Source organism: Gasterosteus aculeatus, chromosome 17, assembly GCF_964276395.1.
Source record: "Gasterosteus aculeatus chromosome 17, fGasAcu3.hap1.1, whole genome shotgun sequence".
Taxonomy (NCBI): domain Eukaryota; kingdom Metazoa; phylum Chordata; class Actinopteri; order Perciformes; family Gasterosteidae; genus Gasterosteus; species Gasterosteus aculeatus.
The window spans coordinates 21,242,858-21,263,051 of record NC_135705.1 but is presented as its reverse complement, the minus strand read 5'-3'; the positions used below and the strand labels follow the sequence as shown (position 1 = coordinate 21,263,051).

General features: G+C 45.5%; 2 protein-coding genes across 2 annotated transcripts; both read right to left on the bottom strand.

The window, feature by feature from the left end:
- Positions 1-11: 11 nt before the first annotated feature.
- Positions 12-2,735, bottom strand: setmar (SET domain and mariner transposase fusion gene). Its single transcript, XM_040205013.2, has 2 exons — positions 2,225-2,735; positions 12-864 (listed from the first exon to the last, which is right to left on the bottom strand). Exons 1-2 carry the CDS (start codon positions 2,303-2,305, stop codon positions 82-84), a joined length of 864 nt encoding a protein of 287 aa, XP_040060947.2. The 5' UTR covers positions 2,306-2,735; the 3' UTR covers positions 12-81.
- A 7,051-nt stretch (positions 2,736-9,786) lies between these two features.
- lrrn1 (leucine rich repeat neuronal 1) lies at positions 9,787-19,724 on the bottom strand. Its single transcript, XM_040204452.2, has 2 exons — positions 19,373-19,724; positions 9,787-12,933 (listed from the first exon to the last, which is right to left on the bottom strand). The coding sequence occupies exon 2, from the start codon at positions 12,779-12,781 to the stop codon at positions 10,631-10,633; it is 2,151 nt and encodes a 716-aa protein (XP_040060386.1). The 5' UTR covers positions 12,782-12,933; positions 19,373-19,724; the 3' UTR covers positions 9,787-10,630.
- Between the last annotated feature and the right edge of the window lie 470 nt (positions 19,725-20,194).

Below are 20,194 nucleotides of genomic sequence, written 5' to 3'. Positions count from 1 at the left end.
GAAACACGGAACCAAGTCAACATCCCTTTATTTGAAAACTTGACATTTAGATAATAACACGTGACGTACGATTGCATCGAGCTATTTCGCGTTGATGATGGATAAATCCAGCGGGAGGAAGCGACCGCAGTTGTTGGCACCGCAGTGGCACTCCTTCCTCTGGAGTCCGTCCGTCCCACCGTCCCGCGGCGTGTCCAGCCGCTCCGCGGGGAGTCGGTTGCCGTATCCGCCGGTGTAGTCGAACGTCAGCTCCTCTCGCGCGGCGACGTTCCGCCCGGCGAACAGCGCCAGCCGGGGAACCAGCGAGTGCACGCGGACCGGCTGCATGAACAGGTTGGGCCGGCACGAGTGGTTGAGGAAGCGGCCCGCGTTCCCCACGGCGGCGGGGTCCACGAACGTCTCGGTGACGGAGCCTTCGCCCGCGTGCTCCCTCACCGCGATGATGTAGTTATTGTCCCCGGGTCTCTGGGCGAGCTGTCTGCGCCGGGCCTCCTCCAGACCGATCACCTCGCCCGCGTACTCGCACACAAACGTCCCACGTGGGATCGCCTGGAGCGTCCGCACCCCCCAGCCCTTGTTCTCTGTGGCGTAAACCTCCAACCGGAGCCGGAGCCCCCCCTGCACCACCCGGCTGGAGCAGGCGTCGCTGCAGGCGCACAGGGCGTTGCACTCAAACACCGGGGAGCAGTAGCCGGAGCCCGCCGGGCCGAGGGCCAGCAGGGCGCCGTCGTAGGCGCGGCCGCACGTCCGCAGGCAGGGGCAGGTGTCGGGGCAGCAGGAGGCGGAGCGGCAGGAGCAGCCGGGGAGGGTGACCTCGCTGGGGTCCGTGGTGCACCCTGGGCCCTGGACGTTATCTGGGGAGTACTGAAGAGGGACAACGGTCAATGACAAACTAACTACTTTGATAATTGATGAATCGTTGATGTCAGTTTTGCAGGCGTCTTCTGTAAGCTTCTTCTCAAGGCCCGCTGCTCGTTTCTGCTGTTACTGACAGTAAAACGGCAAAACAGGACCTCTGGAGACGCTACGAGTACACGTTAAAGACAGAAACATCAATCAGGACATGAATGAGTTTGTTGTAGGCAAAGTTTTTGAGAACCGGTCTGAACTGCAAAGATGAAACCCATAAAACTACCCAGACAACCACATTACCACATTCTGCGTTGACGATGAAAACCACGCGCAAAGGAAACACAGCAACGGTGTCACAGACGCCGTGTTGTAGTCAGAGGGTTTATCTGTGATCCTTTGCTGACATCTGCTGGTAACTCTGCGTTTCCTTTCATACGTTGCAGCTCCTGCAGGGTAGGATTTGTGTGTGTGATGCATACAGCACACACATGTACACATGCATACAGCACACACATGTACACATGTATACAGCACACACATGTACACACGCATACAGCACACACATGTACACACGCATACAGCACACACATGTACACATGTATAGAGCACACACATGTACACATGTATACAGCACACACATGTACACACGCATACAGCACACACATGTACACATGTATACAGCACACACATGTACACATGTATACAGCACACACATGTACACACGCATACAGCACACACATGTACACATGTATACAGCACACACATGTACACATGTATACAGCACACACATGTACACATGTATACAGCACACACATGTACACATGTATACAGCACACACATGTACACACGCATACAGCACACACATACACATGTGTGCATGTATACAGCACACACATGTACACACGCATACAGCACACACATGTACACATGTATAGAGCACACACATGTACACATGTATAGAGCACACACATGTACACACGCATACAGCACACACATGTACACACGCATACAGCACACACATGTACACACGCATACAGCACACACATGTACACACGCATACAGCACACACATGTACACATGTATACAGCACACACATGCATTGTGGGTGACGGGGACAAACAGGTGTCAGTTCACAGTAAATGAAGCTCGGTCCCTTCCGCTGCTTTAAGGCCTCGCAGGTTGTTGTTGTTGTTGTTGTTGTTGTTAGTGACACGCGGGTGTTTGTTGCCTCGACGTGTCTTATTACACGTGTGTTTGTCGGCACTAGACGGGTGAGACAACGACCCCCTCGCTCCGCTCGCACGCTGAGGGACGGACGCCGTGATGGACGTCGAGGCTCGACTGTCCCGCCGGAGACGGAGACAAACGTTACCTGGAACTGAGGGAAAGCCGCAGAACTCCTCCGGATCAGAACCGGGACCTTCTCCAGGCAGTTGCTCAAATCCGCGCTCATGTCCAACGTGTCCCGCGGGGACAGAAGTCCCCTCGAAGCAGAAGGTGGTTTGACCGCAGTCACGCGCCCCCCGCAGGCCGCCTGCTGCCACTGCGTCACCGGAAGCGCCTGGTTTCTCCATCCGGTCTGAGCGGGTCTCAACGGTCTCCACCGGGACACTGTGGACCCAGTCACCTGCAGCTGCAGCACGAGGCCGCCAGGTGGCGCGACTCTTCCTGTCAATTCACATTTGAAATGAACTGGAAGATAAACGATCAATTAAGCAAATGACGAACATTTTAAACTGCAATAAAGTGGATGCAATGTGTTAATTCTTACAATCCTTCTATATTCCCTTCGTCAAGATAAGGCACATTAAATGCCAGGGGAAGTTATTTAGACAACACATATGGGCAAACCACGTTGCACCACGGCCTTGTGGGTAGAAGACGATACTGAAAGACATGCAGACATGAAGAGAGATGAACTGTGTCTCCAGTCAGATGGTTCCTGTGCACTAAGTAGTCCCCAGAGAGGACACGTCATCTTATTTGAGTCCTTCTTTGTTGTGTCTTCAGGCGCTGCACGTTGTGTAGCGTGTTTCCGTGACTAACCTTTCTATGATGTGCTGTCATCTGTATTTGTATGCAGTGGTTTATTCTCTGGTGGCCCGTTGAGACAGATGTGTGGGAGGTCGCATCGTCAGCCAGCATTTCCGACTGCACACAAGCGACGGAGGATTTCCCTCTGAGAATAATCATCTTTTTCTTGGGCAAAATGAGCACCGTCAGTTGTTTGTCGTGCGGCTGGTTTCTCATTTCAAATCAAACACTGAGACGTGATACAAATGTATGACAATAAACTGATTTGACAAAGACTGATCAACTGTTACAATCTACAATCAGATTGTTCAAAATACATGACAGACATTTGTACCATCTTAGTTTAGTGTCCATTCAACACAACGAGACAAACACAACAGCTGCACGGTGTTGTGGTGGTTGTCACTGTCGCCGCACGGCATCGAGGTCCTGGGTTTGATTATCACCTGAATAAATGAGTGCATTTTTAAGGATTTGATGAAAGAGTTGCATAATCTGCCTAATGTGCTTCCATCCTAGAGTCTTGATAACAAGACGCATTATTAAGTGCTCAGTCTAACTATTAATGATCGGATCTTTAACAGCATTTTTGAGATTTCAGGTTAATTTCCGTCGAGGGTCCTAATCCATAATCCAAATGTCCGCTTACTTTCTTGTCGTCTTTAAAATGGCCTTTCCTGGTGTTTCTAATATGACTTGACATCATTGTGTCTCCTGACTGGATGAGACAGCTTTCCTGAATGTTGGGAGTGTTTAATAGGCCCCGTTGTCCAGGAACCCCCCCCCCCCCACACACACACACACACACACACACACACACACACACACACACACACTGAACGGAGCAGAACTTGCTGAGTACAATTGGTTGTGAAGTTACCGGACCGGAGGCCCGATGGAGCACGTTCTCTGCTGTCCAGCGTGACGCTGTGCCGATTGACTCGCTGCCTCTCACAGCTTCATCAAGTGGACGAACAAAGGGAATTTCAAAGGTTTTCCTCCTCTGCCTTTTGTCAGCCTTAGTAGGCATGATTAGAACGAGAGGACCGCGGAGGTTTGCTCTTCTTTCTAACTACTACGGTTGATCAAAGGCCATGAAAGGAGGAAAACGGAGAGGATCGGAAAAATCAGGGATTGCATTTTGAAAATAAGGTGAGAAAAAAACACAAAAGATAAAGATTCAAATTCACCAACAACCTAAATTTGACTGCGTTCCAACCTTTCAGTGAAAAAGGTTTCCTCCCTTTGCTGCAGTGACCGCGTGCTTCACTTACACCACAACATCTTGTAAAGCAATTAAGCGACGACTCGAGATACATGTACGTGTTTAGGCATCAGTTGTGTTGATGGATACATCGGGTTCTTTTGCTCTTCTTATTGTTACACAAATGCCGGATGTTTATTTTATTAGTGTTTTTTTCTTCAGCTCTGTGAATAAAGCTGCCCAGCTCCTGAAAATGTGCCTCTAGTGGTTCATTTGCGGATTAATCTCTTTAATGATCAACAACTCTGTGATGCTACGATATTGGACCCTGACGTGCAAAACAAACCATCTGGGGACAGAAGGCATCATTGTCCGCGTCATGGACACGTCCCTTAGTTAATAGCAGCTCGATTTGAAGGTGATTCATGCTGAATTGATATTTTTGCCCCCACAAGTAAAACATTGAGAGATACAAATCTCACACAGTTCTACTTAGTAAAAAAGCAATAACGTCTCAACATAATCTTCAGAGATCAACGCACAGCCTTCACGCATCAAGTCGGCCGGGCGCATTTACTGTGTAGCTGAAACAATCATTACCTGCTCCAAGTGAACCAGCTGTGGGTCAGCGACTGGGTCAAATGAGGTGTAATGGTGGGACCGTCGGGCTGCGTAGAGAATAAAGAGTCAATCTGTTTGCATTCTTTGTTTTAAAGACAGTTCACCCAACCACCTGGAACCTTCATTAAATCGGTGTTTAATGTCCCTTTTTTCATTTCAATCCGGCTGGACAGTTGAGGCCCGTTAGTCATCATTAGCAGACGCTGTCCTCACTGCTCATTTACAGCCCCTCGTCGGTAATGATCATGCAAAGAACCCGGCTGCATATTTTTACGTTTTCCCTTCAGCATGAAATGTGTTTGTTCCAATCTACAGTCGGAAAGATTACAACACACAGCAATGAGCGTCTTCTAATGGTGCGTCATCATAATGGAAAAGAAAATGAGCTTTTAAACAAAGGAAGACAACTTTGTTTCCTGCATGGAATGTGATCATCACGTTTAGAGTTGGGGCATAAAATCAGAAAGAAATGTGTTATGAAAAATACATTTAATCATTTATACATTAAAATCTAATTTAGAGAAACTAAATGTTGCATGTTGTTGACGAGTAAACAAGGAAAGAGCTTAAAGGTCTGAGATGTGGTTAACTGAATGCTGACAACAGCCATGTAATGGATGTAAGTGAAGGGCTGGTTCCAAAGGTCCAATTCACGGCGGATATAAGACACAAACAGTCAGTTGACTTCGGCCCAGATGCCAGAATGTGAAGGTTTTTTTCCTGTAGATGTTTTTCAGTGAATAACGTTTTAGAACGAGTGTCACGCAGAGTTGAGAAGACAAACTGAGGTCGTTTATGAATATATCTACTTCCTGTTGACACATCTTGCTGTTAAAGACATCGGCACGGTACGGTATTCTGAACATGTGGCGTCTCCGCTTGTCTCTTCCTCGCGCTGACAGGCTGACAGCATAATGTCCAACGCTCTCACCTGATGATGGAGAGGATCACCAAGTCATCAGGAGTCACTCCATCTGTTAGATATTACTGGGAAACTTAGAGCAGCCGTAGTCATGAGTTACGTCATGAGGACTTATCACTTGGTAACGTGCAAGTCTGTAATAAATGTATTTGCAATTCATCCAATGGTTGTTGAGATGAATCCGTGCAATTTGTCGGCTTGACATTGGCATCCATATGACTCAGGTAAGTCTAAGCTCAGAGGAGCACATCGAGGCCTTTTGTCTGAGAAAATAACACTTCCAAGATGCTACAAGATATGATACAAGTTGCACACTGTCTTTCTAAGGGAATAAACTGTTAATGTAAATGAGGGGCAAGAGCCGCCAACAGATGGTCGACCTTTTCCGACCTGCTTTCTAATGTCACCACTGTGCTGGAGGAAAAGTCAGGGGCAGCTTAAGGTCAGACACAAATATTTAGAAAATATTACTATGCAAGGCTGAAATCTGCCACCTTCCTGTGGTTGCTGCTTCACTGCGCAAAGGAAAACATAGCACAGGCGTGTGTGTGGCCTGTGGCCGCTTACTACGCACACACACACACTAACAATGGTGCTATAGGAGAACGTTTCTCACTGTTTTGATGACCAGGAAATCAATAGAGAAATGAAGCGCGGCTCCTTTCTGATTGAATTGTCACTTCATTGTTTGAACCTTGATGACTGATACAAACGGATGTAGGCGGTCGCTACGTCCTTTTCTCATTGAAACCATGCCGAGTGTCCTCGTTGCAATTGTCTTTTTGTTATTCTGCAGTCTTGTATATTGTTGTATATATTGTTCATAGACGGTGACTCCTGCGCACCGGGTGTCTGTTTGGATGAAGACAGCCGTGACAGTAAGAAATAAACGCTAAGCCATTGTGTCATCGTGTCAGCAGTGAGACTGGAAACACATTCACATTTCCAGTATGCTGCAGGCAAAAAGCAGAGCTGTTTAATTGGTCCCTTGGAGAATAGACCAGAACTATCGGTCCAACAATTCATCTCGCACTTAACAGCTGATTGAGATTACCAAAATGCATTACGTCTTCACACGTCTGTTCTGCCTCCATTATTCAGACAGCGCAGCAGCAATTATCTTATCACAACAAGTCCTGCGAGTAAAAGAGGCGCAAAACAACAAATAAAAACAAAATGTTCTCCATGACCCACTCAAATCTGCACCAGCTTCTCCAGGCTGAGACGTCCCAGCACTCTGAAAGGAGGTGTTACGTGTTTGGCCTTATTGCTGCAAAGACTACATTCGTTTTTCTACCTTTGCCGTTCAGTCCTCAGACCTCCGTGCCTTCAAAGTACGCATGTATGCCACGAAAGTACGTCTCCCAGAAACATCAATGGTGTGGACGTCATGTGCACACACACCAATGGTGGTGTTATGTGCACATAATTAGTTAACAAAAGTCTCATGCGCATGGCCAACTTTACCAAGAATCGGTCGATGAATAAAGCAGGTGTGTAATGTGGCCTCCTATCGTTTTGTGTGTGACTTCAATATACGAGGCTGGACATCGATGTGCCTCAATCCATCTTTATTACCTTGGTTAACCCTTGTTTTAGTTCACAACTCTATGAACTGTGGCTAATTCCTTCAAAGTCTGCAGACATGCAGAAAGTGCTCATGAAGCGCTCACACACTTGATCATTTGGACGTTAGGATGCACAATATACAAAATGAGAACTGCATCATCCACCAATATTAGAAGTCTCTTCAATACCAAGAGAAGAAGAAGTGGTGTCATCACCAACTTCCACGCGGCCTCAAACGGAGGGGGAGAAGAATCACCTGTCAATCAATGAGAGGAATCTTAGACACACCTTGTCAATCAATTCAATGAGAAAATGTACCGGCTGCAAATGAGCAGGTGCTTGTTTCTCCCTCTTTCTGAAGTCAAGGACCTCATTGAAAACTGAGTGGTCATTTTCTCTGTAAATTGCATATTGTTGTTTGCTGCTTGGGAAAGAACGCTTAGTTGGCATGGCAACGGTAACTATAGGGGACGCAGCTCGGCCAATAACAATCAAATTAGAAATGTCCCAATGCACTGGCGTCAGGGACAGAAGACCTGCGCTGCTCGTGTATGCAGGTTGACTGCTCCTTAAGATGTCGTCACGCCCGGACAGCGGCCCTGGACCCAAATGCAACTTCTGAGTTCAAAATCAAAGTCATCAAATCAAACAAATGAAAACAAGAACAAAAGGATCTAGAAAATAAACTAGAATCAACAGAAAGCGAACGTGGACAGTGGACATTGGTGCGCGCTGGCTCTCTTTGACATGGGACAAGACAAACTGGCACAGGACAAAGGGAGACAACACACACACACACACACACACACGCACACACACACACACACACACACACACACACACACAGGGCACAGGTGGAAACAATCAGGGGCAGCGAAGACAATCGGACCGGCACACAGGCGGTCAAAGTAAAACAGGAAATCACGAGACAACTCAGCACTATGGAAGGTGAGTTGGAAATCATCTGAACATTGAAAGAAGTCTCTCTGTCGCCGTTAAGACTTGACATTTTCCTTCTCGCACACATCCATCAATCCCATCTCTGTAGTATTGTCATCGGTTTGCCTGTGCACTTTTTATTTGTATTTTCTACTGGTAATTTAACAGTATTCTCTCTTGTTCAATGCCTGTATGCGCCGCTCACCAGGACAAATTCCTCGTGTGTCCAACAGACTTTGAAAACAAATCTTTCTGATTCTGCGGCATTTTTTCGTAGCCCACCTTAAGCACAGCAGAAGAAAAGAGAGGCACGACCCCCCCGCTGAGAAGCTCAATAGGCTATTTTACTTCACCATCAGTGCAAAGAGGCAGCTTTTCCCACTCCACACCTGTGAAAGCGTAAAAGATGTTTTAGTGCTTTCCCACCTGCAGGGTGTTGACCTTGTCAGTGTTATTTCAGGCTCTGGGGACTTCGCTCACTCAGCTGCGAGCACCTGCAGGAGGATGGAGGGAAGGGGTTGTCATGGAAACAGGCCACTGGGAGGGGACATGGTGCAGGCTGCAGCGCACGCTTTGAAAAGCCTTCATTGATAGCTGTCCCAGTGAGCTGATTTCCGGTCTGTTACCAGGATACCCACTGGGGCCGTGTAATGGCCCGTCCATCTTTCAAAGCAGCACTTTCTATGTGCAGGTTTAACAAATGCAACCCTACTGTTGCTCTGCCCTCCGCTGACCATCATTCTCTGCACAGGTCTAAAGGCTGCACGACATTCACTGTCATTTTTGTTGTAGAATCTCATGACATTTATACACGCAGTAGAAACAGTGTTTCTTGATGCACAATGCACACGCAGCCCTATAAGTGACTAACTGTAACAGTCAAGGACATTATCTGGGATGTGAAATGTGCATCCACAACATATTTATTCAAACCACCTACTTGGGGTATAATTTAACCATGTATGAACATTCATACATTGTTTATAACCCTTTTTTAAAGTATGAGGTTAGTTTTAGAAATGCTTACATTGATTACGAGTGTCATTTGATTCATGCATTATATTGCTAATGATTTATTAAATACTTATTCACAAGAGACATTATGCACGAGAATAGCCATGTTGTCAGGGGAAACTAAGCGGGCAATGTTTGATTGCAAAACAAAGCCCAGATCTGTCAGTCAACATCTGGCCCACCGATGGAGATCCACTTCTTCTCGAAGCCACTGAGATTGGGGTTTGCGTTGTGTCGTACGCAACATTACTGTCTCATTAGATCCTGCAGAGAAAAGGTTGATCCATGTTCACACAGATAGTGGTACACGTTCCACCACAATACAGCATTATGAGAACCTGAATCTTTCACCTGAATTATTATCCCAGTGTTGCTTCCTACCTAAAGCTTTGGAGGTACGGAGGTAAGTCTGCAATAATTAAAAGAGACAGCGATCAAAACGCGCAGGCAAAACATCCACTGTCTTGGTTTTGAGCCAAGTTAAAGTGCATTTAGTCTGCGGCCTATTGTCCCCTGCAACAATTAAAAGCCTCAAGATATTTAGTTACAACCTCTAAATGACATTTTCTCTCAGCCATATTCATGGTATATATACTTAAAGTAAAAATGACACTTGGTGTGGAAATCATGGTTTAGAAAATATGAGGAAAAAAGATTTTATTTGTCTTGCTCTTGAATAAACAACATGTTTGTGTGTGTAAACCACATCGGAACCAGTGATTGTAGACATATTCTAGCAAAATAAGAAAAGAAATGTTTAAGAAATTGAAAAAGCCTTACATCTATTCACCTATTTCATAACATTCATATTTCTATTGCTGGTTTACAGTAGCTGATCTGCAAACTTAAAATCTAAATCAAACACTCATTATGTTATTATAATTATTTAATGTTCAAAAAGTAAATGAAGTCATAGCTGATAACATTACATAGGAATGGCTAACATTATTTAATAGACAGCATATCAAGTCTAAACACTTTGTCAGCTTATATGTGAGTTGATAGACAAATTAGTATATATTTATATATATTTCAGTGCACAACAGTCAACAGTGAAACTGTTTTACAGGAGAAAGAAAGGCAGTTTTCAACAGTTCTGCCATAAAAAACATGTCAAAAACAGGTTGGATTTCAGCTCCTGATGCTTGCGTAGACTGAATCCGTGACAATGCTCATGCTGTGTTCATTAAAATGAGAACTAAAAATAAAGCACAGTGACTTCTAAAGTCCACGGCGCTGAACAAAGCTGCCACATGGTGCGTCAAAATGGGCTAGAGGTAAAAAGGCAATATGCTAAACTAAAGATGTGTACATGTCAGTTCGTCGATTGCCTCAAAGATCAAGTCTCAGAGAACTGAAGAAAAACAAACTGGAAACATGAAAGAAAAAAAGACTCAATTACACAAAGAAGCAAGTATGTATATTTGTGCTCCTGAAAGAAACATGTCTTTATATGTCCCACTGGGTCGCAGCTCTCACCACATGTAATAGCTGCGTGTGGTGTCCACCTGACTGGGTTTGGTCTCGGACGAGCCCTCTTTCTCCTTCTCACTGTCTGTCTCCCACAGGTTGATAAGGGGGGGATACAACTCGTTCAGCGGTATTGACGAGGTTTTCTGCATGTACTTTTTCAGAGAATGGTGATAGTTTTTCCTCTTCCACCTCTTGGCAATGTACACTCCCAGAGAGGCCAGACTGATGATCGCAAACATCGTTCCCATGACTGCTGCAAGGGCAGTGTTGGTTCCTTGGTCAGATATTTCCACAGCAAAGGTCGCCTGCTTTGTCGTCACATTCACGCACGACTTCTGTGTTTGCTGGTGGATGTTGGAGACTGTGAGGCACACCTCGTACTCAGTCGCTGGTTGTAGATGTGTGAGGTTGTACTCGTGGACGTCAACGGGAACCCTGGCAGTGTAAGTAATATGTGGGTTGTCTATTTTCATAGTGGCAGATGACCACTTGAGGTTGGAGGTCATTACATTGGAATTCATTTTCCAGGAGACAAGGATGGAGTGAGATTCTGTTTGTTTGACGTAGATCTTCATTAGCTGAGTGCTGTCAAAAAGAGTGCCGTTCACGCGTAAAGCCGTCACTCTTGTGTCCGCGCCCTCTGAATTCTCAGCCACACAGGTGTATCTGCCAGAGTCTTCTACCTGAATATGAGTAATTCTCAATGTGCCTTCGTTGCTGAGGCTGTACTTGTCAGATAAGGTGTCCGTCATTACCTTGTTCCCCATTGGCGTCACCCAGTAGATTTCAGGTTCAGGCTGGGACACGGCTCTGCAGTCCAAGTCCAAAGTCATGCCGATGTCCAGGTTGAGGTGGCTTGGGAAAGTATCGTGGGCAATCAAGGGCAGGCACTGGTTTGCCAAATTATTCTGCAGCACCTCCCGAACATGCAAACCCTTTACTTCTGTTGGCATGGCACAAAACATGGACAGAGGCTCCATGAAACGGACGGTGGTTCTGTTGGAGCTCATCCACTGAATGACGCAGTCACAGCGCAGAGGATTACTGTGGATGCTGATCTCACGCAAATTGGGCAGAGAGTCCACCGTGGATTGATAGAGAGCATTCAGCGCGTTGTTGTTCAGCATTAGACTCTCCAAGGCAGGGACATCATGGAAGGCCTGGCGGTTAATATAAGATAACTTGGGATTGTTTGTAGCCTCCAGTTTTGTGAGCTCAGGAAGATTGTCAAGTGCGTAGTGGTCAATAGAAACCAGCTCGCCCATGTTGTTTATACCCAGTTCCTTCAGTCTCAGCATGTTCTTGAAATCTCCTTCCTGAATCTTGTGCACCGGGTTTTTGTTTAAATCCAAAAACTTGAGGTTGGGTAGTTTCTGGAGGGCTCTCTGGGGAACTCGGACAAGCTTATTGTCATAGAAAGAGAGGCTTTCAAGATTGTCAAGTCCCACAAAGGCATTTCCAGGTACGTCTGTCAAATCCATCCCGGCCAAAACCAGACTCCTAAGATTGCCCAATGGCTTGAAATTAAAGTCGATTATTCCAACAACGGGGTTCTCCCCAATCATGAGGATCTCTAGGTTGGGTGTGGATTCAAACCATTTGCTGCCAATGGTCTTAATTTTGTTGGAGTTGAGGTGAAGCCTGAGCAGGTTGTGGAGCCCATAGAAGGCATTTGCAGAGATTGTGTTGATCTGATTGTGGTTTATGTAGAGCTCCTGCAGGTTGCTGAGGTCCTGCAAACAGTAATCTGGCATTTCTGTGATCTGGTTCTCCTCCAGATGAAGCGTGGTCAGCTGGGACATGTTGAAAAGGCCAACATCTCGAATGCTACTGAAGTTGTTCTGGGACAAGTCAAGCTCAGTCAGGTTGAAGAGCTGCTCCAGCTCGTCATTGGTCCTGGCAATGTAGTTGCTTTGTAGAAGGAGAACCTGAGTGTCACTGGAGAGGTTTCCTGGGATACGTGTTAAGCGAAGGTCATTGCAGTCCACAGTGATAGCCTCTCTGTAGGTGGACTGGGGGGTAAACCACGGCCGGATCTCGCATACACACAGCTGGGGGCACTCATTGCTCTGGAAAGATAGTCCTATTGATACCAGCATCAGGCCAGCAAACACCTGGCCCGGAAGTAAGCAGTCTAACCTCCGTGTAGCCATGCTGGCGTTTGACAGGACGACTGCCCGATGAATTTGGGAGCAAGGACGTTGCAGTCATCAACCAGACCTTCTGCTGATTAGGTTGGTCAGTCCAGCGGCGGAGTTGAAAGGGGGTAAAAATTTACCACAAGACCTTGGAGCCCAAGAGTGATCTGGAAAAGAAAGACAACGCAGATATATGTCATTGTAAAGGAAACAGGGTCTGATCTTATTTTCATAAGTATGTTTTCAGCAACGCTAGAAGCATAGCTCAGTAATAGCAGAGGGCTCTGTCACTGTTTGGTCCAGACTGATGCACGTCAACATCTATCGGATGGATAGTCTGAAATTCTGTACATACATGTATTGTTTTCAGACAACTGATAAAAAACATCATTTGGTGGTGTCTCTTACTCAGCTTTGGTTGAGCATTTGCAGTTTTGAATGAAAGATCTCAGCAACCTTTGAATGTATTGCTAATTTAGCAGCAGCTATTAAAATCAGCAAGTTAACAGTGTTAAGACTAGAACGCTTTATTAATCCTGTGTGGAGAAACTCAAACACACATTAATAAAAAGGAGGTTTCCTCGGTGCACAACATTGAAAACACACTACAACAAAAGAGATAACATCAAAAATATGCTATTTCTGAAAACCACATCTAAAATGTATTATCATTTATTTACATGCTCACTTATTGCAAACATGTTTGGATCAAAGTACATGAGTGTACACTTAGTACTGGATTAGAACGTAATCTTTTATGTTTCTTGAAAATGAAGCAATTACATAAGACAACCAACTGAATAAGAACAACAATTGCATCTCCATTATGAGACCGACTTATGTGCAGCCTCAACAACTTTAAGAAAAGGCAAGTTCAGCTCGTTACAATGCCCGCACAAAACCCTGCAATGAGCGACTTGGAAACAAATCAGACCTCATCGAGGGCTTTCATCTATCCAACAGGCCCAAAAGGACTTGATCATTAGCTTCTCCGAACATCATTAAAACCTGAGATATGTGTATGCGCCAGGCCTCAGAGAAAGCAAAGAAAAAAAGATGTCTTCATTTTTAATACGTCTTCCGCATGCTGAATTTAGGGCAAACATGAAAAAGAAGTTTTCAGCAGGGCTGCGATTCTTTCTGGGATGATTGGGTACAGAAGGAACACGCTCAAAACTTTGAGTAGCATTTTCAAACTCTAATACTTGCAACCACAAAACAGGAGTGGACTGTGTGAGGACGAGCTCAGTGGCTTTGTTCATCCAACACAAATACATCTGCTACACCCTCACAGCAGGAGATCCAGCGTTTGTTCCAGGGAATAAAATGAAGACAGGTTGTACTCATGAATACTGCGTTCGAAAACTCTGCCTGTAAACACATGGGAATCACTGTCATATATTTTGTTTAATGAGGGACGGCAGTACAGGTCGGTCAAGACATTTATGGCTATTTTAATGTTTCATTTAATGTTCCTTTCAAGTCTTTTTAATATATTTGCAATGTTCTGGTATACCCGTTACTTATTTACTATTGTCGCGTGCTGCCACGCGTTGGGATTTCAGTGTTTTTTAGAGGGTTCGCTTTGTGTACTTTCCTTTCCAATTATTTGGGGATATTTATTGGGTTGCACACTCACCTGACATTGTATTGCTTGTGACTATTCAGAAACATGTTGATTGGATGGAGATGGAGATATTTCAATGTGGGGTTTGCAGAAAGTGTGCATCTAGTTCTCTAAAATGATATTTCCCTGACATCTCAGAATGAATTATTATATATTTTTTTAATGCCTAAAATCAAATTCTTACCTTGTCCACTTTGGATAAGGGCCAATGCCATTTGCCTCAGCTGTCTCTGTGTTTGGTGATAATGTATTAATGTTGGCATGCTTACATTTCAAGAGGAGGAACATGGTAACCATGAAACATCAGCATGATGGCACGGTGAAGCATTCTAACACGCTTACAGCAGCCTTAGGCTCTGAGAATCACTGATACAGTGACACTGATACGCTCCGTCTTGTTTGGGGGATTTGGAGAAAACGATGCGTGTCAAATGTCTTTATCTCTTTCATACGAGATATGCGTCAGTCATTCGATTAATCTGTTCACATGCAAATATTGTGTACAGACGTATTGTTTCCATGAAACCGTTTTATCCCTCATCATTGTTTGTTAACAGGATTAAGTTGCCGCCACATCTTGAACAACGGTGTGCATATGCAGTATCCAAAGTCCCGATGCTCAATTCGGTCCTTGAGGAGAAACCCGTCCGGTGCAAACGGCGGCAGCGCGGCGCCACAGCCGTCTCCACCACCGCTTCATGGTCAACACCAGCTTAAGGACATAGCACTTAAGAGGCTTTCAAACAAGAGAGCTGACTAACTCATCTGAAAGCAAACTGCCTGACAACAGCAGCAGGGGGACCGGAGCGGTTTCTGCTCCTCCCGTCCTGGGCGCTCCCTCTGGGGGAAACGGGGGTAGCACAGAATCTTTTCTTTAAGCTGAAGCGCTGTACATTGTGCCAGTCAGGATTAGTGGATGCAGATCCTGAAGTGCAGATAAGCTTGAGGCGGCGTACTGGATTCCAACCCGCAGGACAAAAACAGGTCACGTAAATTAAAAGCAACATATCAGTGCAATCCCAAACACATATATAACGGACCGTTTATTTATTGGAAATCTTAGTACGAAAATCATTTTTGTTGTACTTTTTATCAGTGATTATCTCCAATTTCCAATTAGAAAATATAGAATAATTAATATTATTGACAGTTTTTGAAGTATGTTTGTCAGTGCACCACAGTCATCCTAATCAATTAAAGTTTCTGACATTATTTTCTCCAAAAACAATGTATTTACAGTTACATTTTGTTGGACTGATGAGCGACTGCATTTTCATTGATGATAATTTTCCAAAAGGTCAAACAAAAAGGAAGGACAGAGAATTGAAAATATACAAAATGCAATGGAGCACATTTCTACTCACCATTACATTGTTGGTTCCATTTGCTTTAAAACTAAACAATGCGTTAAGATAAGATGATTTATATTTGTCTTGTTTAGCAAAATAATCTTCACACCACGTCTATAACGTTTGAAGCACAAATGTAACCAAAAGAAGTAAAACGCTAATCTTTTAGGGTTAGAACTCAACGCCGCTCACGTGACTAAAGAACGACTGGTGTTGATGTTTGATGCTCTCGTTGAGCTAATTGTTAGTTAAAACCAGAGGGGTATTTACTGACATTGCAGATAAAAGCAATGAAATCTCTTAAGCTTGTGTTGGCCTCAGACATTATTTCAGGCATCTGACCAAAAACGCGTCGCCAGTGCCGACTGGTATGCGCCGCGCTTTAGGGCTCCTTCCTGCAGCGCACTGTGAACACAAACGAGGTCAATCGTAGATTCTCCCCATTCGGTAAATGCTAACAGCTTTGTCTCTGCTCCTCTTAGTGCACTGTAAGAAGTTTCTGATCCCATTTAATACTCAACGCACAAACTATGACACAATAAATGGGTTAGCTGAAAGAAAAAAAGAAAGCTGCTGTGATGTAACTATGAGCACTAAAAAAACCCCTGACAACATCCTGTTGATGTTTCATCAACAACCGACAGCCGCCTGAGGTCCACTGTGAGCTTCAAACACCAAAGACAGCAAACAGGAATAAAGTCAGAGTTTGTCAGCCGGCGACCTTTGAACCTGTCAAGAGGACCCGTGGAATGACAAACAGCGACCGCTCCACTATGTTTCCATTGGAAAACCATCGGTTAATACGTGTTTCTAAAACAATGCAGTTGGTGAACCAACGGTGCGGCAGACGGCAGGCAGAATAAGTTCGGAGGACTTTGCAGCGTGATGGAAACCAACTGAGAATACGCTTCGTAGTCATTTACAAGCGAGGCATCATTAGCTATTGATCAGAGCTTTTGTATAACGCAGCACAAGGCTTTCAGGAGACCATCGTTTACGGAATTATAGTTGCAAACAATTTGTTGTAAAATGTCTTTTATCTTTTTCTCTGGAAGCAACAGAACAAAAACAGCCTGGGAACAGGCGTTAGTTTTCTGTGCTATTTTGAAAAGTATTTGGCCGGCATTGCTAGTAACTACAGCGATAACTATCAGCAGGTTGCCATTTCAGCACTGAACAGACCTGGCAGCCGTGTGACTGCCCGCTTTCATTGCATGCCTGATTCCTACTGTCGCTCATAGTGGTCCAGCTTGTTAATTAAGTTCAAAGGCATCGCTTCACAAAGATTTGGCCTAAAAATATCAGGTTGCTGATACAGTGTCAACCATTTTCTATGATGATGGTTTACCACAAGGAGCGGGATGAACACAGTTTTCTTATTAAAACAGAGAAAATATCCGGGACAAGTACCAACAAAAAGATATATTTTTAATAATCCAGGTCGTTATGTGTAGGAGGCGCCTGTAAGTCTCCATCTGAACCGCTGTGAACCAAGTACTCTACTGTCCCAGTCTGAGGACACGCCGGCTCAAATCCTTCTTTGACTGCGATAATAACCGAGTGTGACATGAGAAGATGAACATGTGATTTCCACTGGATAACAGGAGTCTTGCATTTGGGATCCCTCGGGCGGTGTAACCCTGACGGTCCCGGTCTGCCTTCAAGCCTCAGTTTACCAAAAATAGCAAAAGCAAATTACAGGTGGAGCAAGTGAGATAAACGACCCCAGGGAGCTCAGGAACACGTCTTGTCACAAACTGAACAAAATAGAGGTGGTAAAAACACTCCAGGATTAGATGGCAGATCAACAACTCAACGAGGGGGAAAACAAGGAGGTTAAATGAAGAGAAAACTCAACCGTTGCTCCTTTATCCGTCTGCATCAACAGCAGAATAAGAAACATTAACTCACATTACAGCCTCCTGGGAGACCGACAGACCGATGAGTCTACAAGTCTACCTTTCCTGTCTGCGTGTGTGTGTGTGTGTGTGTGTGTGTGTGGCTAGATTTACATTAGATGATTGACGTTAGGCTTCTCCTGTAGGTGGAAATGGCTCATTTGGTCATCTGGGTTGTTGAATATACAGCTGCTTGTTTGCCACGATTCTCAAAGTTCACGTTTAACCAACAAGAAGTCTCAGCAGAATTGTACCAATTGTACCAAATTCACCAGATTAAATAAGAACAATATAGATTGCTGGAGCACTTCAGGGTCCAGCACCACGTGCTCTGATGCTGCTTCTGGACCAGATTTGGCTTCACGCTGATACAGCCTCCCTCGTACATTATACGTTTGTCTTCCTACTGCTACAACTTCAAGGTACCAACATACCTGAAGCATTAGCATATAAACTTGCTGATTTGATGGTAAGTGAGACGAATGTCCATCTCATGGAATGCTCCTTGTCCCCAAACAGCTCCTGCTGTCCAACCTCACACAAACTGTCTTTTTCCCAGAACCAAAAAGGTACGGCACAGATGTGCTTCTGAAACATCTGTCTGGGGAAGAAGGCTGAGCAAAGCTGTGGCTTTCCTCCGTGTGGAAGCCAACAGAGGACAAAGGGTTAATGCCTCAGCCCTTCTTGGAGGAATAATGGTGTGAGGCCCAAGGCTGAATAACCCACCCGCCCCCTCGGGACCTAGATGTTGGTGCTGGGGGTGAATCCATTTACCCCCCTCCCCCTTTTCCATGAGCCCTGCTGTCTCCTGACAAACACACACGCCGACACGCCTTTTGTCACAGAGTTTTAATGGACGTGTTGTGTGCCTCGTGTGCAGTGTGTATGTAGACCTACAAACTAGAAACCGCTCAGGTGATCGATCCTTTCATCTGCCTTCACTTTGAGAGAGATTTAGTCTGCTGCTTGTGCTTTCTGAGAAGACAGTTCGACAGACAAGTTTGAGAGAATCTAACAGCCTTTGATCCAATGAGACGGATGAGACGGGTTTGGATCTGGATAAACCTCAAGACGATGAGAAGCAGCCGCACGCAGTGAGATGTTTCCTACTGGGATGCATCTTCTCTGACCCAGAGGTCCACAGCGGAAAGAGGTGTCTCAGCACTTCTTCAAAAGGAGGTCCAAAAAGACTCAGAGTACAAACAACTCCCTTCATCATCCCAACCCTTCCACGGTGTGTCCGCTGGGCCTGAATCTGTCTCCCACCACAAAGGCGCAACAGCTGCAGCGTCGGGGAACCACAATGGACCCCGCGCCCCCCCGCAGAGGGCCCTGCGTCTCAAGAACCCGGCGACTTTCTGCTCGTGCAGGACGGAGGCGACGCGACATCCGCCGAAACGCCTCAACGTGCGACGCGCACGTCGCGCCGCGGCAGATGAACCGCAGCGGATCAAACTTTGTTTCATGTGCAATTCCGTTTTGACGCATTGAAACGGTTCGATGCATTTTGATCAAACGGGTGGAATGTTGTTCTGGGGATTCAGAAGACATTTAAACCAGACCCGAAACAACAACAACAACAACAACAAAAAACAGAGCATGCCCTTGAGTCTGTGCATCTTAATGTATTATCCATGGGGACATATTCACGAAGTGGGACAACCAAATATGCAGCTTATAAAGAAACTTTGGGGGGGGGGACACACGCCTTTCCTCCCCTCAGGTCTCTCACCTTGTTGACATTCCGGTCCGACGTTCCCAAGGTTCGGGTCCTTTATCCAGACATCCACGCCGTGAACACGATCACCGCTAACGGGGCCGTTGGTCTCCTCTCCGATCAGCCGCAGGGCGCCTCGTAGAGACGCATGATCTCGGTGTCGTAGCGCCGCTGTGTCCCACCGCCGTCCTGCTGCTCCTTGTGACGGATGGAGGAGAAAAAATGATGACAAAAAAACACCTGGCGCTGTGCAGACCAGTCAGCTGATCGGCCGGCAGGCGATTGGCTGGGAGCGCCTGTCAGTCACCGGCCACGCAGAGCACCATCTGCTGCGGGCTTGTTGTGATGTGAACAAAGGCAGTGGAGGGCGGAGGGGCGTGGGGAGGAACGGGGGTGGGGGTGGGGAGACTAGGGGGTGGTGCATGGCATCATTGCTCCTACGCGAACCTTAAAGATAATATATTACTTTTCTGATTTGTATTTATGTTTAAAACCAGATAACACAAACCAGAGAAATCTCGTGTGTTATCACGTTTTATTATCCCTCTAGTTATTCTCCTTTAATTTTGCTGCTCATTGAAATTAGCTGTTCAACTTGACACATAGTTTTAGCAAACTGCCAAATAAACACCTACAACAAACCAATTCATGTTGGACCGCCCGACGATCCCATTTCAAATTGTAATTGATCAAAAGAGATGATTTAAACATTCACGGATGAATTGCAGGGCAGTGAGTTTGAAATCAGGAGTCATGCTCATTGTTCATCAATGATTTAATACTATGCGATGCTCTATTGTCTTTCTCCCGTTGCCGGTTGAATAAAAGAAGATATCA